Below are 26,748 nucleotides of genomic sequence, written 5' to 3' on the forward strand. Positions count from 1 at the left end.
CAACACTAACATATCTTCAGCTTGTGTTAACCACAGACCTTATTTCAGGCATCTAACGACCAACCCATTCAAAATCCTCATTGAGTTTGAGAGGAGAGAGCCCAGGGCGCTAACATGCTAATTTACTTCCTGGTTTAAGTGCGCATTCCTGTGGTGCCCTATATGTAGAAAGGTTATTATAAAGGTTTGTACGAAAACACAACTGCCTATCCGAGTGTCAAAAACAGCTTATGGATAAGGTAGGCTACCTTGTTAGAAAATGGTACCAATCTGTTACAACTCAAACTTCCAGTCTAACTCTAAAGTACAGTGTAGGAAACATGGAGATCCCTGAAATGGTACCAACACAAATAATTATCTTTGCCATTTTAGCTTACAATTCCCATGTTTTCTGATGCTTTGCGTGATTGTTTGCTGCCGAGCAGTGTTTATACAGCAGTGCAGTGTGTATAGAATGAACAGGAAGGAGAGGCAGCTGTAGATGGAGGAAATCTGTGTTTTCTTGACTTCACTCACCCCCGCACCTTCCCCTCCATCCATCCTCCAGATCCTAGCCTATGGAGACATGAACCACGAGTGGGTGGGAAACGAGTGGCTGCCCAGCCTGGGTTTGCCCCAGTACCGCTCCTACTTCATGGAGTCGCTGGTGGATGCTCGTATGCTTGATCACCTCACCAAGAAAGAACTGAGGGGCCAGCTGAAGATGGTGGACAGTTTCCACAGGTCTGAAAGTCAGATATGATCTCTCTACTCCTTCTTTGACTTGTACTGTGTATCGGCCAGCTTTGGTGAGAATTAAAGCATTGTGTCTTGATTACAGGGTGAGTCTTCATTATGGTATCATGTGCTTGAAGCGCTTGAACTATGACAGGAAGGAACTGGAGAGGAAGAGGGATGAGAGTCAACACCAGAACCAAGGTAATTGTGATTTGAGGTGTATTCAGACATGCTTTTTTGGTCTTTAGTAAACTGGTGATAACTTCCTTTGTGGGTCCTTCTCCACAGATGTAATGGTGTGGTCCAATGAGCGAGTGATGTGTTGGGTGCAGTCTATCGGTCTGAAAGAGTTTGCTGACAACCTATTAGAAAGCGGGGTGCACGGGGCCCTCCTGGCGCTAGATGACACCTTTGACTACACTGACTTGGCCCTCCTCCTCCAGATACCCAATCAGAACACACAGGTACTCCTCTGCACAACACCTTTATTGTCAACGTGTCGACACGGATCGCTTATCTCACAACTGTCAGAAACTCTCATTGCCACACCTTCTGTTTGCCTAATGCCAAGATAATCCTAATCTTTAACTCTTAAATTATCTTAATTATGATCTTAAAACTCTGTTGATCTATCTTTTGCAGGCGAGGCAGCTCCTGGAGAAGGAGTACAATGCTCTCATCTCCATGGGAACAGAGAGGAGGCCAGATGAGGTGAGACAAAAAAGACTGTCAGTGAAAAATCAATCAAGTTAATCACTGCTGCCACGAGGCAGGAGCGTGTGTTGATTGTAACTATGAAGGCTGGAAGCTGTCAGAATAAAATAAATACATGAATATGCCATTAAATGTCCCAAAAATTATATTAAAAATAAATGTAGAGCCTCATTTTCATAATGAAGAAATGTATAAAATATTTATTTAGAAAAATAAAATAAAAGAAAAAATGCATGAGTAAATATACATTTAAAATAAATATAAATTAATTTATATGAATAAATAAATCACTTGATGAATAAATGAATATGCCATTAAATGTTCAAAAAATAATATTTAAAAAGTATGAAGTAATGATACATAAATGAATAACTTTGGGAAATAAATGCATAAATAAATATACATTTAAAATATATTTAAAATAAATAAATATACAATTTTGCAATGAAATAAATGCAGGAAAAAATGCAAATCAATATATGTTTAAAAATACATTTAAGATCAATATTAATGTATGCAAAAAGGTTACTTAATGTTTTAATAAAAGGGACAATTTAATAGCAAAGTAAACATATTTTTTTACAAATGTAATTAAATAAAGAAGCAAATTAAACACAAATATCAATGTATGTCACATGTTATCAATAAATGAATGCTTACATTTGTGTTTAATGGTATTTTGGTAAATGTATTAGCATATTAATTTATATATTGAGCCATTTATTTCATCCTGCTGGCTATTTTACTTGAAAAAAGAGGCCTTTCATCCAAACTTTTTTTGCCCTTGGTAAAATATCCAACATTACTGGATCATTTCCTTTCTGTTGTAAAACAGCAGACTGAAGTATCTCTCTTCCTTATAAACAGAGCCTTTATGACAACAGTGCCACTGCTGGTAAATTGTTGGTATGCCAAAGTGTTTCAGCTGTGTTTACACCATTGGTAATTGCTTAGTTACAGCTTGTGGGTCTAAAAACTGTGCAACTGTGGTATATTGTCACAACAAAAGCAGCTTTGTCAAATACTACATTGTTAAACCCTACTAATGTATAATGAATAAGCCCCTGAAACAGATATCCTCCACTGTGATCGCTGTTATTTTTCATCACTGATGTTGTTTCATTGTCTCCATAGGACGGCACGAAAACATTTACACGGTCACCATCATGGAGGAAAATGTTCCGAGAGAAGGACCTCCGCGGCGTGACCTCCGACTCCTCAGAAACATTACCTGCCAACTTCCGTGCCTCCGCAATCTCGACCCCATCCGTCACCCTGAGAAAAGTTCAGAGTGAAGGTGAGGAGACGTAGCTCACGGGGGCTATGCATCAGGACCAGGCATTTCACAGTGTTTAAACAGGAGAAACAAACTACTGCACGCAGATTTGTGTTACTCAATCCTGATGTAATTTGTTAATTTACACATCGAACAAGGTGGTCATTGAAATATGGAGATTTAGGAGCCATTTGATTGGTTAGGGGTCTCCAAGTCCAAGTCCTTTTAAAGAATGAGTTAAAGGGCCAGTGTGAAGACACAGCATGGAGAAAAAATAAGACGTAGGGTACAAAAAGAAAATGGGAAAAAATGTCTGCAAGGCAAGACAAATAAGCATGAAGTGTTTTTGACTCACTCATTGGTGATTCTGGGTTTTGGGGGAATACGCAGGGGACACTTCTTCCTTAATATTTAGAACAGGTGCATTTCTACCTCCCATAGACAGTCATGGAAAAAAATATTAGACAATTGTTTTCTTCAATTTCTTGTTCATTTTAATGCTAAATGTGCATCTGTTTGGACAAATATAATCATAACAACAAAAATAGCTCATAAGAGTTTAATTTAAAAGCTGATATCTAACCATTTTCTTGATAATGACCAAAATCATGATCAAGAAAGCTATGGAAAATGGCTAGATATCAGCTTTTAAATTAAACTCTTATGAGCTATTTTTGTTGTTATCATTATATTTATCCAAACAAATGTACCTTTACTTGTACCAGGCATTAAAATGAACAAGAAATTGAAGAAAAACAAGGGTGATCTTATCATTTTTTCCATGACTGTAGATGTACACTACCAGTCAAAAGTTTGGACACACCTCACTCAGTGTACCATGTTTTTTATTATTTTCAACATTGTAGATCAAAACGTTTTAAACAAACCAGAATATGTTTTATGTTTTAGATTCTTCAAAGTAGCCACCTTTTGCTTTGATGGTCTAAAACACATTAACAAGACAAGAAATTCCACAAATTAACTCTTGACAATGCACATCTGTTAATTAAAACCCATTCCCGTTGATCACCTCATGAAGCTGACTGACAGAATAAGAGAAGTGTGCAAAGCTGTCATCAAAACAAGAAGTGGATACTGTGAATAATCTAAAATCTAAAACATATTCTAGTTTGCTCAACGCTTTTTCTTGTTTTACTACATAATTCCGTATGTGTTCTTTCATAGTATGTCTTCAGTATTAATCTACAATGTTGAAAATATAGAAAAATAAAAATAAAAACATTGAACGAGAAGGTGTATCCAAACTTTTGACTTGTAGTCTATATTAAGAAAGAATGTGGCCCTCATTTATCAAACGAGCGTACCACAGAAAGTGAGCGTAAAGTGGGCGCACGATCATTTCTACGCAAGCCTCGGCATTTATCAATTTGGACGTGATCGGAAGGTACGATCAGATCTCAGTCTGCTCTCAGCTCGTGTACGCAAATTTGAGTCAGTGTGTCCACACGTCTGAGTCAGAGAATTGGTCTTAGACTATTGTATCGATGCCTGGAGCTGATCAAACTCTGGTGTTTTGTTTTTTATGGTGACAAACCAAAGCAAGTTTAGGCTGCAGAATTTATCATTAAAACATACTTTAAAATAAATACACCCTGTGACCGTGAAATTCTTTAAACAGAATACTAGCTGAGGCTATTAAATGTTGTTGTCTTCTGCTATTAAATGTTTACCGTTATCCTGCATCAGCGTCTCCTTCACCACCGGTTCTGCCCGAATAGAAACATTTCCAATCAGCGTTGCCACACCCACCTCTGACTGGAACAGAATTATTACTAAATGTAAAAAAGTGAATAATATCTCTCCATCATAATAATAATATTTGCATATTATATAGCCTATTAGGCTTTATATATCACAATGTATAAATGAAATGTTCCAACCTCAACAGGAGTTGGATGGTCCACTGCCACTCTGCTGACAGCACCACTGATTTCCTTCCTTTTCACTTTTTATGCTGCCAAACAAAACAAGTTTGTTGTGTTGCAGCTGTTGGACGTCAGTGTTTCACTTTCTGCCTCTGAGAAATTCCTCTTCTTTTGGAATTAAAAGTTATTTTAAAACATTGTTTATCTCCTGGCTACAACCAAAAAGCTGTGAAAAATTAAGTCTGTGCTCCAAATGTAAAATATTCAGTGAACTTGTTTGAGTATAGAACTATAAGTACTTTTATTTCATAAACCTCCGTCGCTGCGTATTTCTGTAAAATGTGTATTTTGCTCCTTTTGTTATTTGTAACGGTGCACTTTGCTAATAAAGCTGACTTTCGGAGGGAAAAAAATCCTCTTTTTGATCGTATTGCGTCCTTCGGTGTCGTAAACTCTCAATCTGAATCAGGTATATATTAGGGCGTGGTATTTAAATTACGCTTGTTTGGAACCAGCACATTTATCAACAGCTGATCATTCTCATGCTGTGATTAACGAGATATGATCATTTGATAAATCACACGTGAACCCTGTCATAAGACGAAACATATGCTCAGATCTTCGCTCTTTTCTACGCTTGTTTCTACGCTTGTTGGATAAATGAGGGCCAATGTGTCTCCACTTGGCCCCACTGTCCAAAAAGAAGCCAATATATAAGAAAATGCCATCATGTCTTTTTGGAGCCAGAGTCGCTATCCCGCCCATACACCGACCCGCCCAATCGCGAGTCACAGCTGGCAATCATATTAAAACCAAACTTATAAAAATGTAAATGTACAAGAACTATCTAAAATGATAAAACCACATTTGGGAAAAAAAATGTTTGATTTCTTTTAAAATTTGGCTCATGTTCGATACACTAGCAGGGAGGGGGCGGGGCTTATGACCTAGACTGCAGCCAGCCACCAGAGGGCGATGGAGGTGTTTTGGCTTCACTTTTGGGAAGCTGTTATACCGTCAATTTTTATGTCCTTCCTGGTAAAAATCGAATTGTTTTCGGGCAGTATGCAAGCTCAAATGCAGTGACTGCAATCTGCCATGAAACTGAAAAAAGACAGAAAGAATACAGTCGCAAATCAGAGAGAAAGGATAAACCAAAAGTGGAGTCCAATGGAGGGCTACGATTAGAAAAACAGATTGAGATTTTGAGAATAAAGTCGGAATATTTGGTCTATTAAGCCTTTTGGATTAATGGCAAAATATCTAAAGCACAGTTGATTGATTTTGTTGTGCTCCAGTTTGAACCACTGCACTGAGTTTTATTTACTAATTCCCTTCTTCTCTCTGTCAGTAGGTCCGAGAGGAGAGTCGGGTTCCGTGAGAACATATTCCTGCTAAAAGATAAGCACACCAGGTAAGAAAAAGCACCCTCTCTGGCGGCTGTATCTGTCGCTAAAAATAGCTTGTGTGAACACTGAATCAAACGTCTCATCTCAGCGGGAGTTTTTCACGGTTCTTGTGTGTTTTATTCCATTTTGTAGAGCCCCACCTCAATCCTTACCCAAGGGGAAAAAAACAACACATTTTTGAAGAAAAAAACCTAAGGATCAAAATCAAAAATGGACACTAAAAGATGACCAACAACATTCGAGCGAGATGTCTCGAAGAATCAAAGACACTGAGTGAATGATTTCTGAAAAGATGATAAAATAATGAGTGAATGTCTGTTTATCCATCTCTCTCTCTCTCTCTCTCTCTCTCTCTCTCTCTCTCTCTCTCTCTCACCCCATCTTGATCCATAGTTGTGGCATGATGCTGTTTGATTCTGTAGAAAGTGGCCTGTAGAAAGTGACCATCGCCTATCGTGAATACATCTTCTGTTTTTGAGTGTGATATGGCAATATTGACACAATGAATTTATAGTTTCTAAAATTGGAAACTGCATTCCTGTTCCAGATCAAAAGAAAGAAACCCCTTCACACATCCTTTCAGGTGATCTAACTATGATTTTAGACTGATAATAGAACATGTTCTGGCTAGAAACATCACAGTACAGTAGAGTTTGGGCAGAGGGAGGTGAATATGAGTGGACTTTGGGGGAATGAAACTATGTTCTTAAGCCATAACAGACATGAGATGCACAAATGTGAATAGGACAATGAGACAATTAGTAAAAGTGCTTTACGACAAAATCCTGTTCAAAGTGGGGGAAAAAAGAGTTAAGCATTTGTGTTAATATGCATGCCAAAATCAACCATTTTAGAGTGAACGTCATGATATCAATCATCTAATGATGTGAAAGCTTGGGTCAGGACTTTGTAAAATGTGTGTATTTTATTTTTATCATTTTTTATGATAACTGCTATTGTATGTATGTATGTATGTATGTACAGTATGTGTGTGTATTAAACTGTATGTTCATTTCATACTTAGTTTTAAGAATGACTGTAATTTCATTTTAGGTTGAAAAAGGAAATATGTTTTAAATTATGGACATTTAAGATATGCTACTTGTATGTGTACATTTTGAAGAAAAAAAATTGTGTTATGATTTAAATTCATATTATTGGAGAGTAGTGATGATAATTGAATATAATATGATAATAATGATAATGATTGTAAAAGCTGTAATTAAAAAACATACCTGTAAAACGCTGCTGGAAGAGTTATTTCCCCTTCACGCTGACAGAAGATCACAGGTAAGTGGCTCTAAGTGTTTAAGAAAGATGAAGCTTCACTGATCCAGCTGTAAGGAAACAGGTGTAAGGAGGAAAGGGTGTGAGTGTTTCTTGTCATGAGTTATTAAAAAAAACCTTAAACACCTAAATGACAGTGTCAGTGCTGGAACTTCCTCTGAGTAGGTGTTAAAACATGAAGATTAAACAGCGTAGCGCCATCCCCTGGCAGAGTTTTATTTTAAAATCTGTCCCATTTTTATTAATCAGATGGAATTTTCAGTTAGGATAAGAGGGAAGTAAAATGTCTTAAAAGATTGTAAACATGGAGCTAATTCATGCCCAGTATCCCCAAATTAGACATTTATCCACATATGTTATCCATTTAGGTCCAGTTTATAACTAGGACTGCAAGCAGTACTGAACGGGCCTTCGCAGTACACGCGTGTTGGGGCATGCTGCCGTCGGGGTGTGTGCGTTACAGGGGCCAGTCTATACCTCCCTTATGAATTTCATTGCCTTAAGTGTGATAGTGTGGCCACGGTACCAAATATGAAATTAGACTGCCACCACAGTGCCACCTAGGGGCCGATCAATAAAACCTTAAAGGGTTATCCTCAGGAGGGCATTGACAATAATTGTACCAAGTTTTGTATAATAATGCACAAACTATCCCTTTAATCCTCATACAGTTTCTGAAGGAGGACTCTTAACTGATATGTATAAGTTAGAAGAGGCAGGTAGCAATGGTGGAAAGTAACTATGTACAAGTACTGGACTTAAAGTAAAATTTTGAGGTACTTTTATGTACATTTTATGTAACTTTATACTTCTACTCCACTACATTTTGAGACATATATTGTACTTTTTATTCCTCTACATTTAGCTGGTCAAGATTTAAAATGAAAAACATGATACATTTAAAATGATTACCCATTTTTATAAATTAAACCACTTCAAAGTTTATTAGGTAGTTAAAATGAGCGGAGTGGAGTCATTTCACAGTGTGGTATTAGTACTTTTACTGAAGTAAAGGATCTGAACACTTCTTCCACCACTGTCTTTTTTACTTCTTTACTTTTTTTTTTTTTTTACCTTTTTTTTTTTACATTAATTTTTTAAATTTATTTTATTTTTTTGTTTTTGTTTTTTTTAATTTATTTAAATTTATTTATTTATTTATTTTATGTATTTATTATTTTTTTAATTTTAATTTTATTTATTTATTCATTTTAATTATTTATTTTTGTTTTTGTTTTTTTAAAAATTGTATTTTTTTCAGCTTCTGCGCATGCGCGGTCTTTCTGTGCTTCTGCGCATCTGCGGCCGTTTTCGCTTCTGCGCATGTGCATCTTTTTGCTGTTCTGCGCATGTGCGGCTTTTCTGGACAATGCGCATGCGCCAAATCCGCGCATGCGCAGAAGCGAAAACGGCCGCGCATGCGCAGAAGCACAGAAAGACCGCGCATGCGCAGAAGCAAAAAAAAAAAAGCAGCCGCGCATGCGCAGAAGCGCAGAAAAGCCGCGCATGCGAAGAAGCGAGAAAAAATTAATTAAAAAAAATGTAAAAAATAAAAAAAAATAAAATAAAAAAATAATAATAAAAAATAAAAAATAAAAATAAATAGATAAATACAAAAAAATATAATAATAATAAAATAAATTAAAAAAATTTATGTAAAAAAAAAAGTTAAAAAAAAAAAGTAAAGAAGTAAAAAAGACAGTGGTGGAAGAAGTGTTCAGATCCTTTACTTCAGTAAAAGTACTAATACCACACTGTGAAATGACTCCACTCTGCTCATTTTAACTACCTAATAAACTTTGAAGTGGTTTAATTTATAAAAATGGGTAATCATTTTAAATGTATCATGTTTTTCATTTTAAATCTTGACCTGAAAAGTAACTAAAGCTGTCAGCTAAATGTAGAGGAATAAAAAGTACAATATATGTCTCAAAATGTAGTGGAGTAGAAGTATAAAGTTACATAAAATGGAAATTCTCACATAAAGTAAAAGCACCTCAAAAATGTACTTAACAGTACTTGAGTAAATGTACTCAGTTGCATTCCACCACTACCTCAGAGATTAGAGACTTCCACCCAGGACTCTCTGATTCATTTAACTATGATGGCTTTAAACTTTAGGGATGTAAAGGGTTTGAACAGATTCATCAAAGCCACACAACAATACAAAAAACTAAGGCAGAAGTAGATCAGCAACCCCCATGTTCTGTGAGATAAAATGACTGTTTTTGTCAATGGAGTCTGGTACTTTGAACTATTCCTATTTTAGATAAAAGTAGACTTTGGTAGTTTTGGTGCATTTTTAATGTAGATTTGTAATATCGCAGGGAAATGAAACAATGTGGTAATGCAATTTCTGAAGAAAAAGTGAAATTTATTGGTGGTGCACGCTGTTTCTTAACTTGTGAGTTTACAAGCTGACGTACAGCGTCCCTTGTGACCGCACAGCTGCAGTCACATAAACACTCGTCTTCTGCTTGTAATTCACTTCTCTTCTTCAAACGCACACATAAGATAAACACAGTGAAACCCAGTTACACGCACTCCTTACTGTTTATTATACTTTAACCAGCAGATGACGCAGAAAGATGTTTGTGTTACATCTTCTTGCAGTTGTGAAATTTTGTATATTTTTTAAGTGGAGGCCTGAATGGAAAAAAACATCCTCAGTAACTGAGCTGTTTGTCCTCACATGACAAAGCATAGTTTCTGATATTAATCAGTGTGAACAAATCAAGAGTCTCAAAAAAATATTTATAGTGCTATGGAGGGATATTGGCGCAAAGAACGACAAAAACATATCTTGATTATTATAATCAAACAAAAAAGTGTATTTAATTGAAAAATGATTGTGGAAATAGAATGATAAAAAGTCAAAACTCAAGCAGGAAAATACATTTTAATAAATAACGCACATCAATTATAATATGCACACTAATAATACTAATAATTGAAACATAAAATCAATCATACACTATTCTTATGTACACTTTTGCTCTGATTAATTTGATCCCACCTGACTCCAGAGTGGGAATCCAAACAGCCAACTTTACAGGCATGTCTTACTGTAAAGGGCAGGAAGAAGCCCATACATAGTGTTTAAACACAGGTCTTCCTCTCAGCATTAAATCACGCTTTCATTATGTAGAAATGTCTGACTCATATGTTCAGGAAGTCGGACCTCCTTCTCCAAACTCCTTTAAAAGGGCACAAATCTTGCTCCTGTTTAGAATTTGAACTAAAAGATCTCGCTCGAACAGCGAGTTTCCTTCCTAAGCTATTACTTATTTTAGTTGAGTTATTTATTTTTATTTATTCCTTATTTATCCTCCTTAACCTTTCTTCCAAATGTTTTTGTTTCCATACACCTCTTTCTCCGGCCTGTCATCTTTCCTCTTGATCATCTCACTTCCTTTCTCTCTGTCATTTTATCTGACTGACTCCAACCCACTTCTATCCTTTGATAACCAGGTCAGAGAGGTACACCTCTACACAGGTATTTATAACACTTTAGTTATGGATCTAATGGCTATATTGATGTGATAATGCTGCCCATGATGCGGATAACTTTCTTCCTGCTTTTCTTCTTGTTGCAGATAACCACAGAAGAGGGATGTATCTGCAGATGACCCTGAATGGGAGAGTGTCAGGAAGTGATGTTCAGACTCCTCACAGTGAGTATTTGGAAGATAAATCAGAATCAAGCACAAATTTTATGACTTTTTGAATACATACTGTAGTATGACCTTTTTATTAAATTTCAATGGCATTCTATATTATGATGTTTTTTATTAAATAATTATGGCATATGATACTATTATTATTTTATGACATTTTGAGGTCATGCTATTGGCTTTTTTTTTATTTTATTTGATGCAATATTATGCTGTTTTTTTTATTACATTTTGATGCCATACTATACTATGACATGTTTCATAAAATTTTGATAGCAAAGTATATTAATGGGGATTTTTAAAAATTGAGTGGCATACTATACTATGATGTTTTTTAAATAAAATTTTGACAACATACAATATTATGTTTTTATGACATTTTAATGGCATATGTCGATTTTTGTCAAAAATTGTCAAATTTTAAAATCCTCAAAAATTCTAGAAATGGCCCAATCATAGTCTGTTGATACATACTAGAGCATAATATGGCCAGAAATGAGAGAAAAACACCATAATATAGGTTGTCTAGAATTTGGAGAAAATTAAAAAAGTCATATGTCGTTTTTTGTCAAAAAGTGTCATTTTTTAAAAATGCCTAAAAATATTAAAAATGGCCCTATTATAGTCTGTTGATACATATCATCATATAATTTATGCGGACATGATAGGAAAAACACCATGTTATAGGATGTTTAATTTTCAAGGAGAAAAATAAGTCATACTATATGTCGTTTTTTGTCAAAAATAGTCAAATTTTAAAATGTCTTAAAATGTTAAAAATTGTTTTATTATACTTTGTTGATACTTATAATAATATAATGTATGCAGAAATTAGAGGAAAACACCACATTATAGGATGTCCAAAATTTGGAGAAAAATAAAAAAGTCTTACTATAGTATGTTGTTTTTTGTCAAAAAGTGTCATTTTTAAATGCCTAAAAACCCTTAAAATTAGTCAATTATAGTCTGTTGATACATATTAGAGCATAATATGGCCAGAAATGACAGAAAAAACATTGTATTATCGGATGTCAGAAAACTGAAAAAAGTCATACTATAGCATGGTATATAGTATGGTATAGCAGGTCAATTTTAAAATGCCTAAAATTGCTTGAGATGGGTCAATTACAATCTGTTGATACATGTAGTAGTGTAGATTGTTGAAATTTGTATGCCATATTATACTACGACATTTTTTTTATTGTAGGCCTGTTCTGTAATCCATCAATGCATATATGTGGGCCCAATGTGGAGTATTTTCCCTGAAAAAACATCATCACAATACACTGGATAAGTTGAATCCAGAAAATGGAGATAAACCTATTTTTGTTTTTGTATTTCCAGGTGTGCTGGAGCTGAAATCAGTGAAACCAGGCCATATAGCTATTAAGGGACAGTCATCATCGTTGTTTCTCTGTATGGACGGTGAAGGCCTTTTGAGGGGGCAGGTACAGTAAGCAAAGAAAACCTCTTCCTACAATACTTTCCTAAAGTCTCCATCCTTCCTGTTGTTGACAGTTTACTGCTGCCGTCTCTTTCAGGGACACTACTCAGAGGCTGACTGCACCTTCAGAGAACTGCTGCTGGCGGATGGATACACCCGTTTCCTTTCCTCGCACCATGGATTTCCCGTGTCTCTGGCATCAAGAAATTCCCCGGATCGACACACAGTCCCTTTCACTAGATTCCTACCACTCAGGAATACTTTGTCACGGGAGAATGTGTCTGAACAGCCACCAAACAATGAGAGAAACGTCAACATGGACTCTGATGACCTTCTTGGAATGGGTCTGAATACTTTGGTCAGTCCTCAGTTCTCAGTGGACAAATAGAAAATCAATTTTAAAAATGTATTGTTTATTTATTGATTTTGTTTTATGATAAGCTTTTGGTTCTCAAATCACAGTAATATTGTAACTTATTTATTTATTGTGTGTCTGGTGTATTTCAAATAGTTATTTAAAGACTGAAAAATAAATTATGAGATTTCATGGTCAGTATGAGAGCTTGTTTGTGTCTGAGTAAGAAATGGCCTGTGTTTGTACAACTCGTGTGTGTCTATCAGATGAGAGGAAAATAAATTATATAAATTTTACTTGTTTGCTTGTATTTTGTTTGTCTGAGTTTGTCTTTAAATAATGATACATACATTCAATAAAGCAATTGAAAAAAAAACCTAAGTAGGATCATTTTAAAAAATCGATAAAGAGTATTCTTACCAATGATCACAGCTCTCATGATGGAGGCAGTGTGCTTAATATTGTGAGAGCAGGAGCGCTCTCTGGTGGACAAATAAGTCATGAAGGAAAGTAGGCCAAGTTCTCTCAATCACTTGTCTTTGCTTTGGGGACCATTTCAATCATTTAAACCTTTTTAATTATTCTTTTTTTCAAATATATCTTTGGACTTACTAGCCAATGATCAAAATACAATTCTCAAGTGCTTTAAGGTGTTTTTAGACAAACTACATTATGACCGTTTCTGCTTTGAGGTCGAAACACAACCAGATCCCTAACATGCACAAAAATATAAAGAAAACACCTTGTTATAGTATGTCAAATTTCCAGAGACGGACATAGGAATATATACAAAAACAGTTTGAAGGAAACAAAAAAACAAACAAAGATAGCAGTCAATGACGAGGCAGGGAATATTCTCCATCAGGAGGGCCGAGCACATAGAAGGAATCAGGAACAGAAAGGTGAGGCAGCAAGGCACACATAAATCTGTTCACAAAGGAAAAACAGGCACAAGTGAGTATACATCCACAAAAAACCTCACAAGGAGAAAATCAAGGAAAATCAAGGAGTACAAGATTGTCAACACTACCAAACAATACAGGAGTACATGGCACAAGAGTGGAGTCTTGACCAGGCTTTTGTGGAGAGGTTGATGAGTTTGCAAATCGGCTTAAACCTGAGATTGTAACTCATCTGAAAAACACTATATTATAGGATATATCCTTTATTTTCCAGAATTTAGAGAAAAATGAAAAAAAAATCATACTACAATCTGTCGTTTTTTTGGTCAAAAAGTGTCATTTTTTATAAAAATGCCTAAAAATGTTTAAAATGGCCCTATTATAGTATTTTGATACACATTATCATATAATTTATGCAGAAATTAGAGGGAAAACACCATATTAAAGGATGTTTAATTTTCAAGGGAGAAAAAGTCATACGTCGTAGGCCTATGTCGTTTTTTTTTAAAAAGTGTCATTTTTTAAAATGCCTAAAAATGTTACAAATGGCCCTATTATAGTTTGTTGATACATATTATCATATAATTTATGCAGAAATTAGAGAAAAACACCATATGATAGGAAGTCTAAATTTGGAGAAAAATTTAAAAAAGTCGTATGTCGTTTTTTTGTCAAAATGGTCAAATTTTAAAATGTCTAAAAAGGTTTTTTTTTTTTTTAAAAGGCCCTATTATAGTTTGTTGATACATTTTATCATATAATTTATGCAGAAATTAGAGAAAAAACACCATATTATAGGATTTCGAGAATTTGAAGAAGAACATTTTTTAAAACAAAACAAAAAGTTAACACCACACTATATTATGTCGAAAAATGTCATACACGATCAATGTGTAGTTTGTCTAAAAACACTTAAAATGGCTTTTTGAAAAAAGCATTTTTTAAATTATGGTAATGGTGTCCTATGTCAAAAAATGTCAAAAAATAAATAAATTGGTGGTTACAGTGTACTGTGTCCAAAAATATATATTTCTTAAAACACCCTGTTGTAGTAGGTCCAAAATCTGAAAAAAAGTGTATGTTGAGAAATGTCAAAAAACTATAAAAGTGTACTGTGTCTATAAATGCCTAAAACATAATAGTATAGTATAGTTTGTCCAAAATTATATTTAAAAACCCACTATATTATAGTATGTCCAAAAAAAAAAGAAAGCCACGGTAGCCTATAGTCTGTCGAAAAATCCAGTGTTTGTACAACTCGTGTGTGTGTGTGTGTGTGTGTGTGTGTGTGTGTCAGATTAGAGAGAAAATAAATGATAAATGATTGATTTGTTTGCTTGTAATTTGTTTGTCTTGAAAATTATACATAAATTCAATTAAACAACTTAAAAAAAAAATAATAATACATTTACAGAACGATAAAGAGTATTCTTACCAATGATCACAGCTCTCATGATGGAGGCAAAGTGTGCTGAATATTGTGAGAGCAGGAGCGCTCTCTGGTGGACAAATAAGTCATGAAGGAAAGCAGGCCAAGTTCCCTGAATCACTTGTCTTTGCTTATCAAATCAAATCAAATCAATTTTATTTACATAGCCCAAAATCACAAATCACAGATTTGCCTCAAAGGGCTTCACAGACTGTACGACACCTTCTGTCCTCAGACCCTCACATCGGCCAGGGAAAAACTCCTGAAAAAAAAGAAGAAACCTCAGGGAGAGAGACAGAGGAGGGATCCATCTCCCAGGATGGACAGACTTATGGGCTCTGGGCTCTGAATGTCATTTAATGTAGTAAATATATTTAAAAATCCCTACCAACACCAACACTTACTACGGCTGGACAAAACAAGACCTCAGAGGATGTCATTTTCGGCTTCTTCTTTTTTTGGCCAAAAGTTTGTTCATATTACTCCATGATTTACCCTAGAAAAGGTTTCAATGGTTAAGTCTTGAGTAAATAAAACTATAGTTAGACTATAACGGCTCAAATAACAACTGTATAGGGCAGCAACTAATGATTATATACTGTATATATTCATTCAATCAGCTAATTCATCAGCTTGTTATTTGGTAAGGTTTTTTGGTTTAAAATCTACAAATGTTTTTTCTTAATTTATTTGACCTTTTACAGCATCTAAAAGGGACAGTTCACCAAAATCCAAAATCCATATTAATATATCTGTTTTTTATTTAAATATCAGTGAAAAAGGATGAAAACATGATCACATTCAGTGTTCTTTTAATCAATCTTCTTCTGTTGTCCTCATTAAGGAATCTTCTGAATCAAAGCTGATTATTTCGAACGTATTAATCTCCACATGGACCCTGGAGTTCAGCTTTTAAAGACCACCGCTTTACTTTCTGGAACACTTTCTTTGTTCAAATTAAATTAAAAACATCAGAAACTGCCTTTAAGATTGATCAGGCGGGTTTTGATGAGGCAGTAGTTCAGGAGGTAGGATCCATTCAAAACTCTTTACATTCAATATACAATAAGGTTTGATGTGTCAAAGCAAAAGAAAGAGTTTAGAGAAGGGGGATTCAAGGTAGTAAAAATGATTAAAAATACTGATATTTTAAGCTATTATAAGCAATTCATCAATCAAGCTTGTTTCGGTGTGAGTTGGAGATATCGGCCATAGAAATATCTCAAATATAAATGGAATTAATGTGTCGGTTACTCAAGCTAATCCACAGACCTTGTTGTTTGCAGTTTCACATAGAAACTATGAGAGAAAATAGTTCCTACATGAAACTTCTTTGAGCAACTCACACCGAAAAAATCTAGACTGAAGAATAGCAGGTAAGATGGAAAATATGTATTTTTTGATTTACACCGTTTACACCAGCAACGCTACATTAGTACACATACCTTCCATGGGTCATCACTGTGATGCTGTGGAAAGTCTTATGTGTTCCAGTGAAACTGAGAGCAACGTCATTGAAAGCTACTGCTTACAACAGCTTAGGAGCCCTGGATAAGGTTGGCAACACAACAGTGAAACACAGATTCGATCTGGCAGACCTCTGAGACAAATGTTTTGCTTAGAGATACAGTAGGCTTTGCAGTAAAGGATTAAGTATAATTATGTTTCTTTAGTTTGTTATATCCTAAAATAACACTGCTATATCTAATAGGCATTTTTTTACAGCAGCAACAGCACATTTTCTCCAAAAACTTACAGACAACCATAAATAACAGTGCTTCTTTTAAGAAAATTAATAAAATATAATCTTTATTAAAAACACTGAGTGCATAATTAAGCAGGTAAATGCAGAACCTTTTGTTATAGCAATCAAAACGTCCCCCTTTAACAGAAATGGTTAACACTGTGTCATTAAGTGTCGTAATACAGCACGATAAAGGTCATGTCGGGTCACAAAAGCCAAAACTACACAAATGTGAACTTTGTACATTACTTACAGAAGAATGTTGAGAATGTGGGGTTGGTTTACGAGAGATCTCACTCTGTCTACAGCGACAGCTCTGCTGGTGTTTGGTTTGGAGTTTTGATGAGACATGACATCTATATTGCCAGTAATCTATCTGCTTACACTTCAAACTTCAATTAAGCCAAAAAGTGACAGTACTAAGACATCATAGTTTCAAGGCACAGAACAGACAATCAGAAAGTCATTTTCAAACACAAGCTGAAAGCATTAATAAATAACAGCTCATATTATATTGATATCAAGACCCTGAGAATGTAAAACTCACTGTCTATTTCTTTCTTTTAAAGCAATATTGTACAAAAAAATGCCTTTTGGTTGCAATAAATACCTATAAATGAACAAATAAAGGCAATACAACATATTTAATAGGCACATTACTGTTACATTTATGGTTTGCTTTCCACTTTAATCTCATTCATTGTGTTTCATTCTGCTTTTTCATTCACTTCACATCATTTCTCCTACTGTCAAATGGTAAAAAAAACACAAAAAACACTCCCTACACTTGAGTAACCAGTGGTTCCCTCAGATACATGTTTCCTCCTCTGAACTCGGGGCTCTGCCCTGCACACAGTCCACCCAGCAGAGTCCCATTCAAAGGGTTGCAGGTGCCTTCAATGGCATAATATTCTCCCTCTTGATCTCTATCCTCTTCCTCTGTTTCCCCCCCTTCTGGCCCTTCTTCCTCCCACAGGCTCGTCTGGACGTGAGTGTACTCGGTGTGATCCTCACATTCAGTCTCCCGATGGTAGAAGTAGCTAAAGTTGGACACTATGACGGGTACTGGCAGCGAGATGGTGAGCACGCCTGCAATGGCGCACATGGAGCCCACCAGTTTACCCCACACTGTCTCTGGGTACATGTCGCCATAACCCACTGTGGTCATAGTGACAACTGCCCACCAGAAGGCATGTGGTATGCTGATAAAGTCTGTGTTGGTGTGGTCGGCCTCGGCGAAGTAGATGGCGCTAGAGAAAAGGATGACGCCGATAAACAGGAAGAAGATGAGCAGGCCGAGCTCGCGCATGCTGGCTTTCAGTGTCTGACCGAGGATCTGGAGACCCTTGGAGTGACGAGACAACTTGAAGATCCTGAACACCCGCACTAACCTGATCACTCTGATGATGGCCAAGGAGGTGGCTGGGGAGGCGTCATTGTCCTTGGCCAGCTCCGTTCCCAGAGTGACGAAGTAGGGCAGGATGGCACTGAAGTCGATGATGTTCATGACGTCCTTGAAGAAGTGCATCTTGCTGGGGGAGCAAGCGAAGCGCATGAGGAGCTCGAAGGAGAACCAGCATATACAGATGGTCTCCACCAGGAAGAAGGGGTCATGAAAAACACTGTGTGGAGGAGGCATGTTCGCAGATATGTTCTTCGCCAGGCCGTGGTACTTGTAGAAATATTCCTGAAGTAAAGAAGACAGGAAAGATGTAAGACATAATTGGAAATAAAGCAAAATATATGATTTAACTATAATTTTGCTAATTGTTTTTCAAACTATAAATCATGTAATTCAACTTAAAAGGACATTTTCCCATCGTGACCATTTCATGATCAGCACCATGGACAGCACTACACATCAAACAAGGAAGACAGCATTCTCTCACATATGTATTACACAACTTTGGCAAATATGCACTTAAAACCCCCCAAAATATTTCAATTACCTAAAATCTGGAAGCCAGTTCAGGAATACAACTTAAACAAATTGGCACAAATGTGCTTGTTATGTTTGCAGTTTTTTTAATTAACCAGTTAAAGGGGTTAGGGTTAGACCAAAATAAATGTTTTGAGCCAAAGCTTTTAACAGAAGACCTGTAAGGGCAAAATGCATGAATTAAGTTAGAGTTTAGATTTAGAAAACGAGATATATAGTCGTGGAAAAAATATTAGACCACCCTTGTTTTCTTCAATTTCTTGTTCATTTTAATGCCTGGCACAACTAAAGGTACATTTGTTTGGACAAATATAATGAAAACAACAAAAACAGGTCATAAGAGTTTAATTTAAGAGCTGATATCTGATATATATATATATATATATATATATATATATATATATATATATATATATATATATATATATGATATTTTCCATGGTTTTCTTGGTAATAACCAAAATCATTATCAAGAAAACCATGGAAAATCGCTAGATATTAGCTCTTAAATTCAATTCTGACCTATTTTTGTTGTTATCATTATATTTGTCCAAACAAATGTACCTTTAGTTATACCAGGCATTACAATGAACAATAGATTGAAGAAAAGGGATGGTCTAATTATTTTTTCTGTGACTGTAACTTCTATAACTAGGATAACAGGATGTAACACTAGAAGTGCTGGTTGGTAGAATTTGTCACCAGAAAGAGCCATTTCCCCCTCCTGCCAGATGTTATGCTAAGCTAAGCTAACCAGCTGGTGACCAGCTATATTTAATGTACAGACATGAGAGTGATATTTATCTTTTCACCGACGTCTCAGCAAGAAAGCAAATACATATTCTTTTTCGAAATGTCCTTTAACTGTATATTCTTTTACGTCTCTTTACGAACTGCTGAGGTACTGTCTTCATGTTATTCTAATAAACCCCATCGACACTTCAGTATCTTGCCCACCATCTCATTGGTTCACACTTTTCACAGCATCATAAAAGCGGCTGACATCTGCGGCTTTACATTTCAATCATAGCTTCACCTATCTCTTTTTTCACTCCACCTGTCATTTCGTCTTCCGTGTCCGCTATTAGCGTCACATTCAGGCATTGGTTTGTGGCTGTTTAAAGCATCTTACACTTAACATCAAATTAAAAGTGTGAAAGCGGATGATACGGATATAAACAGATCTGTTCAGTATGCTGTAATGGGCCGTGTGTAATATATAAAGTTTCATGGCAGTTTAAATAAACCTCAAGTATTCGTTGTGACTTTCAGTAGCAGGTCAGTGACAGTGTTTATTACTAAAGGTGGACATCTATGTGTTGATCTGCTCCAAGGGCTCTCCTAAAGCTAAATATAACCCCGTGAGATCTCCGAAGAGAAACATGAGAACGTCTCCTCGTCCATCTCCACCTTGGTTGCTATCCTGTCTCCCTGGCCTCTGCAGCTGTGTAACATTGCTAATGCAGTTCAGTGGGACTTGGACTGGAGTGAGTTACAGTAGTTTCCTGGCAGCTCCCTTGTGCAAAGGCAGCCTGGCTTAGCGGAATGTGTTAACATGACCCAACGTATGCTTCTCATCCTGCGAGACCTTTAAGTCTCCTCTTCTAAGCCACCGGAAAGCTCTGGCTCACCTTTGCCTATGTGTTTGGTCACTTGCGTGACCTTTTATTAACACACCTAACCGTCTCCTCACCCTGTCTTCCCTTTCTATCATTTTATTTGTACTCCAGGCCCCACCCGTTACTCCCTGTACCCTTTAGCGCTTCCTGAATCCGAGTGTATCAAATTTAACAGCCGACTAAAATAATCACACCATAAGCTTGCCTTTCTCTCTCTCTCTCTCTCTCTCTCTCTCTCACTCTCTCTCTCTCTCTCTCTCTCTCTCTCTCTCACTCTGGTTTGCTTCCAGATATATTGGCAAAGTTGTCTGTAGTTGTCCTTGTGTAAGTATTTTTCCTCTTCACACACTGTAGTACTCACTCAGTGAGTGTTTACCTAAACACCTGCTTGCTGTGATATCATGTTTCAGTTTGACCCAGGCTGTCACACACCACGAGTTCAAGACTTTATACCCAGGTGGTTTGCTTTGGGCTTTTACTGTCTCTGTCTCTGCAAGTGGCATTGAAATAAAAGATATGATATCGAACATGGAAACATGATATGAAAATACGTTAAAAGTAGTAGGGTTATTTTCCAGTAGAGACTTTTTTAAATGACTTCCAACAATGTATCTTCTCCAAACCTTTACATTTGACCTACCCTGTCTGTACACCAACTTTTTATTCATTTTAATGTGTGGTTTTCTTGGTCAAAGGACATTCCCAGTTCTTTTTATACTCCTGGTGTCACCTCCATTAGTGCCCTCAGGGTTAGTAAATAATCTAACTTAAATGGAAGGAGTCGCCTGTCCTTCATTCTCTCTGACAAATGTCCATCCAAATCATTTCAAACTTGATTGTTGTTGTATTGCTGAGGACCCAAGGAATTGCAGTGTCAAGTGTGGGCTCTCGAGATCTACTGGACATGTTTATTAGTAGTGCATTATGTATTGAGAGGTGACCCTGGTGAACTGTTGAACCACCGGACAGCATGAGTTCTCTGGCGCTTGTTGCGGTACATTTAGAAACAGATGAAGAAAGATTGACCGGAGATGATACACTGTAGCTTATTTCAAGCATCAGCAATGTGACTTTCGCTTTTGTTCCTGGAAATAGCCTGGTCCCAAATAGCTAGCTGTTAGTAATATGTATACTCTGTTGGATGAGCACGTCTTGAGAAAATCCAGAAATACTTGATCCGTTCTAGTACCCATCTTGTCACATACAAACACTTAGCAAGGACCCCCTGGCATCACTAGGTCACACACTAAGTAGCCCTATGATACAGGCATATGCTACCTCATGACCGCTGCGCTCTTCCAATGAACGGCTCCTGGCTCTGCCACTCATTCGTTCGAGGCACTCCGAACTCTTTGCGTTTGTTGTTCCCCGTTGGTGGAACACACTACCCGCTCCTACCAGAGCAGGGGCGTCCCTCTCTACCTTTAAAAAACTCCTGAATACCCAGCTCTTCATAGAGCACCTTCTCTCCTAGCACCAAACAACAAATTAAAGACTCCTTCCTTAAAAAATCGTCACTAGCACTTATTGCTGCACTAATGGCTCTTATCGCACTATACCTTGATTGTTTCCCTTTTTCTGTAAGTCGCTTTGGATAAAAGCATCCGCTAAATGACTAAATGTAAATGTAAACTCTGATGCTCCACTTGCAGGTTTAATCTGGTCGAACACATGGTTAACTTTGTGAATTCAAACACAACTACTTTGTTAGGTTTAGGAAAAAGATTCTGGTTTGGGTTAAAACAATTGTGTTTGCTACGTAACTTAACTTAAGTGGTCGTTGTAAATAAGTCTACTTTGACTTTTGGTTTCACATGGGACATGAACAGTTAAAGTTAAGTGAATATTTGATCCATTCATCCACCCAGTCCTCCACATTACGTGGACGTTCTCGCTTGTTACTCCCCTAACACTGGCTCTGAGGGTCAAATATTGTCACAGATGAGTTTACACTGCAGTAACTTGAAAGCCCAGTGTGTCTCATACAGACTCTAAAGGGTGCATTATGTTTCATGATCAGACGCCGAGGGATATGAAAAGATGAAAAGTGTTGGTGTTAGATGATCTGGGAAGAAGAACAGTTTGCAATACCGGAGGCCTAGCAAACTTCCATCCCTGTCACATTTTTTCTACCATTCTGCCTCCCAAACATACATTTTGATCACATCTCTTACCTCCCGTGACTCCTTCTCGTTCCTGAAGTCGGGCAGCGTCTCCAGGCAGAAGATGAGGATGGACACCACGATGACCATGACACTGATGATTGCGATGATTCGTGCACCTGATGAGGACTCGGGATGCTCAAACAGCATCCACAGTGCTTTCTGGATTTCGTTGCTTGGCAGTGGCGCCTCCTCCTCTTTTGGAAAACCTTCATCCTCCTTGAAGCGGTTCATGATGTCCTCTCCGAGCTCGTAGAACAGCAGCTCATCCATGAAGATGTCCAGAGGTATGTTTGTGGGCCTCCGGAGCCTCCCGCCCGACTGGTAAAAATACAGAATGGCGTCAAAGCAGGCGCGGTTTCGGTCCAGGAAGAGCTCATTTCGAAGTGGGTCAAAGTAGCGTGACCTGCGCCTGGGGTCACCCAGCAAGGTGTCGGGGAATTGGGCTAAGGTGCGAAGCTGAGTTTCGTAACGCATCCCTGAGACGTTGATGGCCAGTCTTTCACTCAACGCCCATCCACTCCTCCACAGAGACCCAGATCGAGATCCAGATTTCTTTTTCTCCTTGTCATTCCCTTTGATTTCTTTCTCCCCTTTCTCTTCACAATTGAGCTCGTTCTTCAACTGTTTTTCCTCATCTCCATCACTGTCTTTTCCTCTGCCTCCTCTTTCATCGTCCTGCGGGTCACTGCTGTCCATTCCTTTGGATTCCCAGGTCGGACCACAGAACAACTGGACTCAAAAGCAAACAGTGTCTGAAACGAGAGTTATAGATCCATCAGTGGATTTGGTTGTCAATTAACAAACATTACAGAGAGCAGTAGAAACAAATGCCTGTAGTGGTGTCTTCTCATCTTGTAAACACTTTCCATAACAGAATTAATACCAGTTAAACTTACACATTCACCCAAAAAAGTTGCTTAAATATAAATGGATGTAAATGAATCAATACATTGAATACATTTTTTAATCTATTTATTTTTAATTAAAAGGTGAACTAAAATAATGAAAATCAGCAAACAATATTAGTACCAAGATAGTGAGATAAAAGCATTTACTCACTCAGTGTAAACAGCTGCTGACAGAGACTAATAAAAGGATTATAAAAAATCACATTGTTCGTCTCGTATGAGTCATCAGGTTGTCCATTTTTCCCTCTGTCATCATGTACGTCTTTCATAAACAAAGTCTTGTTTGTCTCTCTGACCAGGTTGTACACAAACTGCACTTCCAGTTGTTTGCTCTGGGAACATCCACGATCCTGTCCTGTCCCTTGCTGCCTCACGTTGTCTGTCTTGAAATTTTTTGGGAATGCTGTCCTGTTGAAATTCAATCTCTGCTAGATCCCTCCAACCCCTCCCTGTCCTTTCCCTCCATTTTAGCTATGAGGCAAGACAACCTTCAACCTCACTATCAAATGTCACCTCTGCCTGGCACTGCATGGTGTTGCCCCCTCTAACAAGCATGGTACTCTGACTGACAGAGGTCCTTCACTCCCTGTCATTAACTTTAAATAAATTGATTTGATAAATATTTCATGTCAGAGAAAAAACATGCGTAAGGAAAAATGTAATATAAAATATGTATGTTTTATTGCTAATTTTGTTAAATGACTTGTATATGGAAGAGTTAAAATAGTTTTTAATTATTATGGGGTATTTATATTCTCATGGTTTGGAGTAATATATATATATATATATATATACATATATATATATATATATATATATATATATATATATATATATACATTACAGAAGCCCTTTGCATTGCACTTGCTAGATTTACAATTTATCTAGATAAAGGCTAGCATATATGAAAATGTTGGAAATTGCTATTTGAAGTTGGAAAGCAAGTTGGTTAAATTTAGGCTAGCAATCAAGGACCTTTAAACAGTTGTCTATCAAAAATGTCTAAATGTACTACAAAACAAAACAGAAAATACCCTGAAAATAAGACAACCCATTTGTCAACCAGTATGGATTTTCTAATAAAATGATCACAGATTGTTTTATCTTTCTGCTAACCAATATATTAGCATATACTTATACCTGTAAATGTAACCAATTTGCAACTGCAGCCTAATTTTGAAGCCAGACACATTCTGCAAAAATAATAAGATGTTTCGACGTCACCCCAAACAAGAAGCTGTAGCCAATCAGAATGCACACAGGTAAGTAATTGACGCCCACTATGATTTGACTGACAACCATTTTATCCAATGGGAACTGAAACACTAACCTGTGCGCGCACGTGTGTGAAGTTAACCTTGGCTTTGATTACCAGATAGCATTGGAAGCTAGCTGATAGAAACACAATTTTGTAGCGTTTGTTGGTAAATTTAAGAGCATTATTAGATTTTCAAAGATATTGTTGGGTTTGAGGGAGCAACCGAGGCCCATGGAGCACTGCCTGTAAGTATAGCAGAGCTGTAATGTTAGCATTTGGATAGCAGTTTTGCCAGCTGTGCAGTAATTTGTACCACTAGGCTGATAAGGCTGAAGTACAAAACAGTAGTAAAAGTTGTATTTATTCATATAGTAGAATATGTTGTTGAGATCTACAAAATAAGGTCTATTTTTGCTTCATGAGAAGTTTTGTCAGAAAGCAGAAAATAAAATACTATAGGAACAACTGCATGAATACATTGTTATTATTATGTAGCACAAAAACCCTCATTTGGCTTGGACTTGGACACTGCACAAATTGTGTGAGAGTTTGTTATTTTGATATAGTTTTGCAGTTGTTAAATGCGGCGTCCATTTACTTTACTTAAGTTCATCAAGTGTTTTCTTGGTTTTCACCAAGAGTCTATTCACCAACATTGTCTGCACAAACTCAAGGTAACTCGAGGGAATAATTGATGTACAAAAAGAAATTTTGCAAGTGAAGTACTCCTTCAAATAAAACTGGACCTTTGACGGCCTCTTCTTTCTCATCACATCCAAATCATGATCAGGCCCCACCAGTCTCACAATCTGTTGCTCGTCCCTACAGGTTTGCTGCATGTCACACAATATGCTTCAGCAGGAAAAAAAACAGCCACCACCTGAACCTCTGAGGATTCAAATCCAGGTATGGTGTAAATCATGCACACGGTTGTAAAGTCATTTACAGTCATGGAAAAAAATATTAGACCATTGTTTCCGTCAATTTCTTGTTAATTTTAATGCCTGGTACAGCTAAAGGTACATTTGTTTGGACAAATATAATGATAACAGCAAAAATAGCTCATAAGAATTTAATTTAAGAGCTGATATCGAGCCATTTTCCATGGTTTTCTTGATAATAACCAAAATCATTATCAAGTACCAGGCATTAAAATTAACAAGAAATTGAAGAAAACAAGGGTGGTGTAATATTTTTTCCATGACTGTATGTAAGTATACATTTTATTTTGTATAAGAGCAAAATTATATGAAAAAATTGGACAATATAAAAATGAATACTCCACATTGTGTGTGTGTTTTAGTTTTAGTTTAAGTAATTCCATTATCTATTGGAAATATTTTACTAAAATATTGTGAAAACAATGATTCAAACTGTTACATTTATTGATTCAGTTATATTCTGAAATTTGACCTATTGACCACGACTTTCTGTTTTAAGGGCAGATTTAAAAAAGCAATACAAAAACAGGGCCAAAATTTGTATTTGGGGAAAGGGCAAAGTATTATTATTATTATTATTATTATTATTATTATTATTATTTGGTAATGTCTCATGTATAAAATGGAATCACAAAACACTTTCCTAATAAGGACAAAAATAATAATTATAATGTTTTGTCTGGTACTTCTACTTCAGTTAATTTTGACTTAAATAATAAAACAAGAAAATAAATGACAAAAACAACCAAATACTTAAAGGCTAAATCAACCAATCAATCAGATTTACTGTTATTTTTCATAAATCCATCCAGACACTACTGCGTATTGCCGCCAGAGGGAGCTGAAGTTTTGGCACAAAGGAGAAAAAACTGAAGGAGGCCTCTGCCGACATTTCCTCATAGCTGCCTTCAGTCACAGAAAAAATCCACTGCTCACTGGGCTGCTACATTACATCCCCATCTGATCACATGTCATTTCATCAAATGATATAACTTAGGTTGCTCACTATAAATCTGTTGACCATTCGTGTAAATGTGCTTTTAAAGCAATAAGCAGGAGGAGGAACCATGTGGACATAATA

At 36.5% G+C, this 26,748-nt stretch overlaps 3 protein-coding genes across 5 annotated transcripts in view; 2 read left to right on the forward strand and 1 right to left on the reverse strand.

Moving 5' to 3' along the window:
* The window catches only part of LOC131959282 (liprin-alpha-3-like), a 30,496-nt gene extending 23,398 nt beyond the window's left edge, over window positions 1-7,098 (forward strand). For 2 of the 3 annotated variants that reach the window (XM_059324432.1, XM_059324434.1), the window contains 7 exons: window positions 548-723; window positions 821-918; window positions 1,006-1,181; window positions 1,360-1,428; window positions 2,566-2,728; window positions 5,945-6,007; window positions 6,135-7,098. In XM_059324432.1, the coding sequence (XP_059180415.1) occupies window positions 548-723; window positions 821-918; window positions 1,006-1,181; window positions 1,360-1,428; window positions 2,566-2,728; window positions 5,945-5,991 (729 nt within the window). In that variant the 3' untranslated portion in view covers window positions 5,992-6,007; window positions 6,135-7,098. The remainder of the gene's footprint in view (window positions 1-547; window positions 724-820; window positions 919-1,005; window positions 1,182-1,359; window positions 1,429-2,565; window positions 2,729-5,944; window positions 6,008-6,134) is intronic. The other variant, XM_059324433.1, reaches the window with a different exon arrangement.
* A 2,851-nt stretch (window positions 7,099-9,949) lies between these two features.
* Window positions 9,950-13,151, forward strand: fgf21 (fibroblast growth factor 21). Its single transcript, XM_059324436.1, has 4 exons — window positions 9,950-10,785; window positions 10,886-10,963; window positions 12,308-12,411; window positions 12,505-13,151. Exons 1-4 carry the CDS (start codon window positions 10,638-10,640, stop codon window positions 12,793-12,795), a joined length of 621 nt encoding a protein of 206 aa, XP_059180419.1. The 5' UTR covers window positions 9,950-10,637; the 3' UTR covers window positions 12,796-13,151.
* Window positions 13,152-17,618: 4,467 nt separating this feature from the next.
* Window positions 17,619-23,776, reverse strand: LOC131959609 (potassium voltage-gated channel subfamily A member 7-like). Its single transcript, XM_059324819.1, has 3 exons — window positions 23,620-23,776; window positions 22,570-23,312; window positions 17,619-18,524 (listed from the first exon to the last, which is right to left on the reverse strand). The coding sequence occupies exons 2-3, from the start codon at window positions 23,254-23,256 to the stop codon at window positions 17,619-17,621; spliced, it is 1,593 nt and encodes a 530-aa protein (XP_059180802.1). The 5' UTR covers window positions 23,257-23,312; window positions 23,620-23,776.
* Between the last annotated feature and the right edge of the window lie 2,972 nt (window positions 23,777-26,748).

This window comes from Centropristis striata, chromosome 21 (assembly GCF_030273125.1).
Source record: "Centropristis striata isolate RG_2023a ecotype Rhode Island chromosome 21, C.striata_1.0, whole genome shotgun sequence".
In the NCBI taxonomy this organism is placed as follows: domain Eukaryota; kingdom Metazoa; phylum Chordata; class Actinopteri; order Perciformes; family Serranidae; genus Centropristis; species Centropristis striata.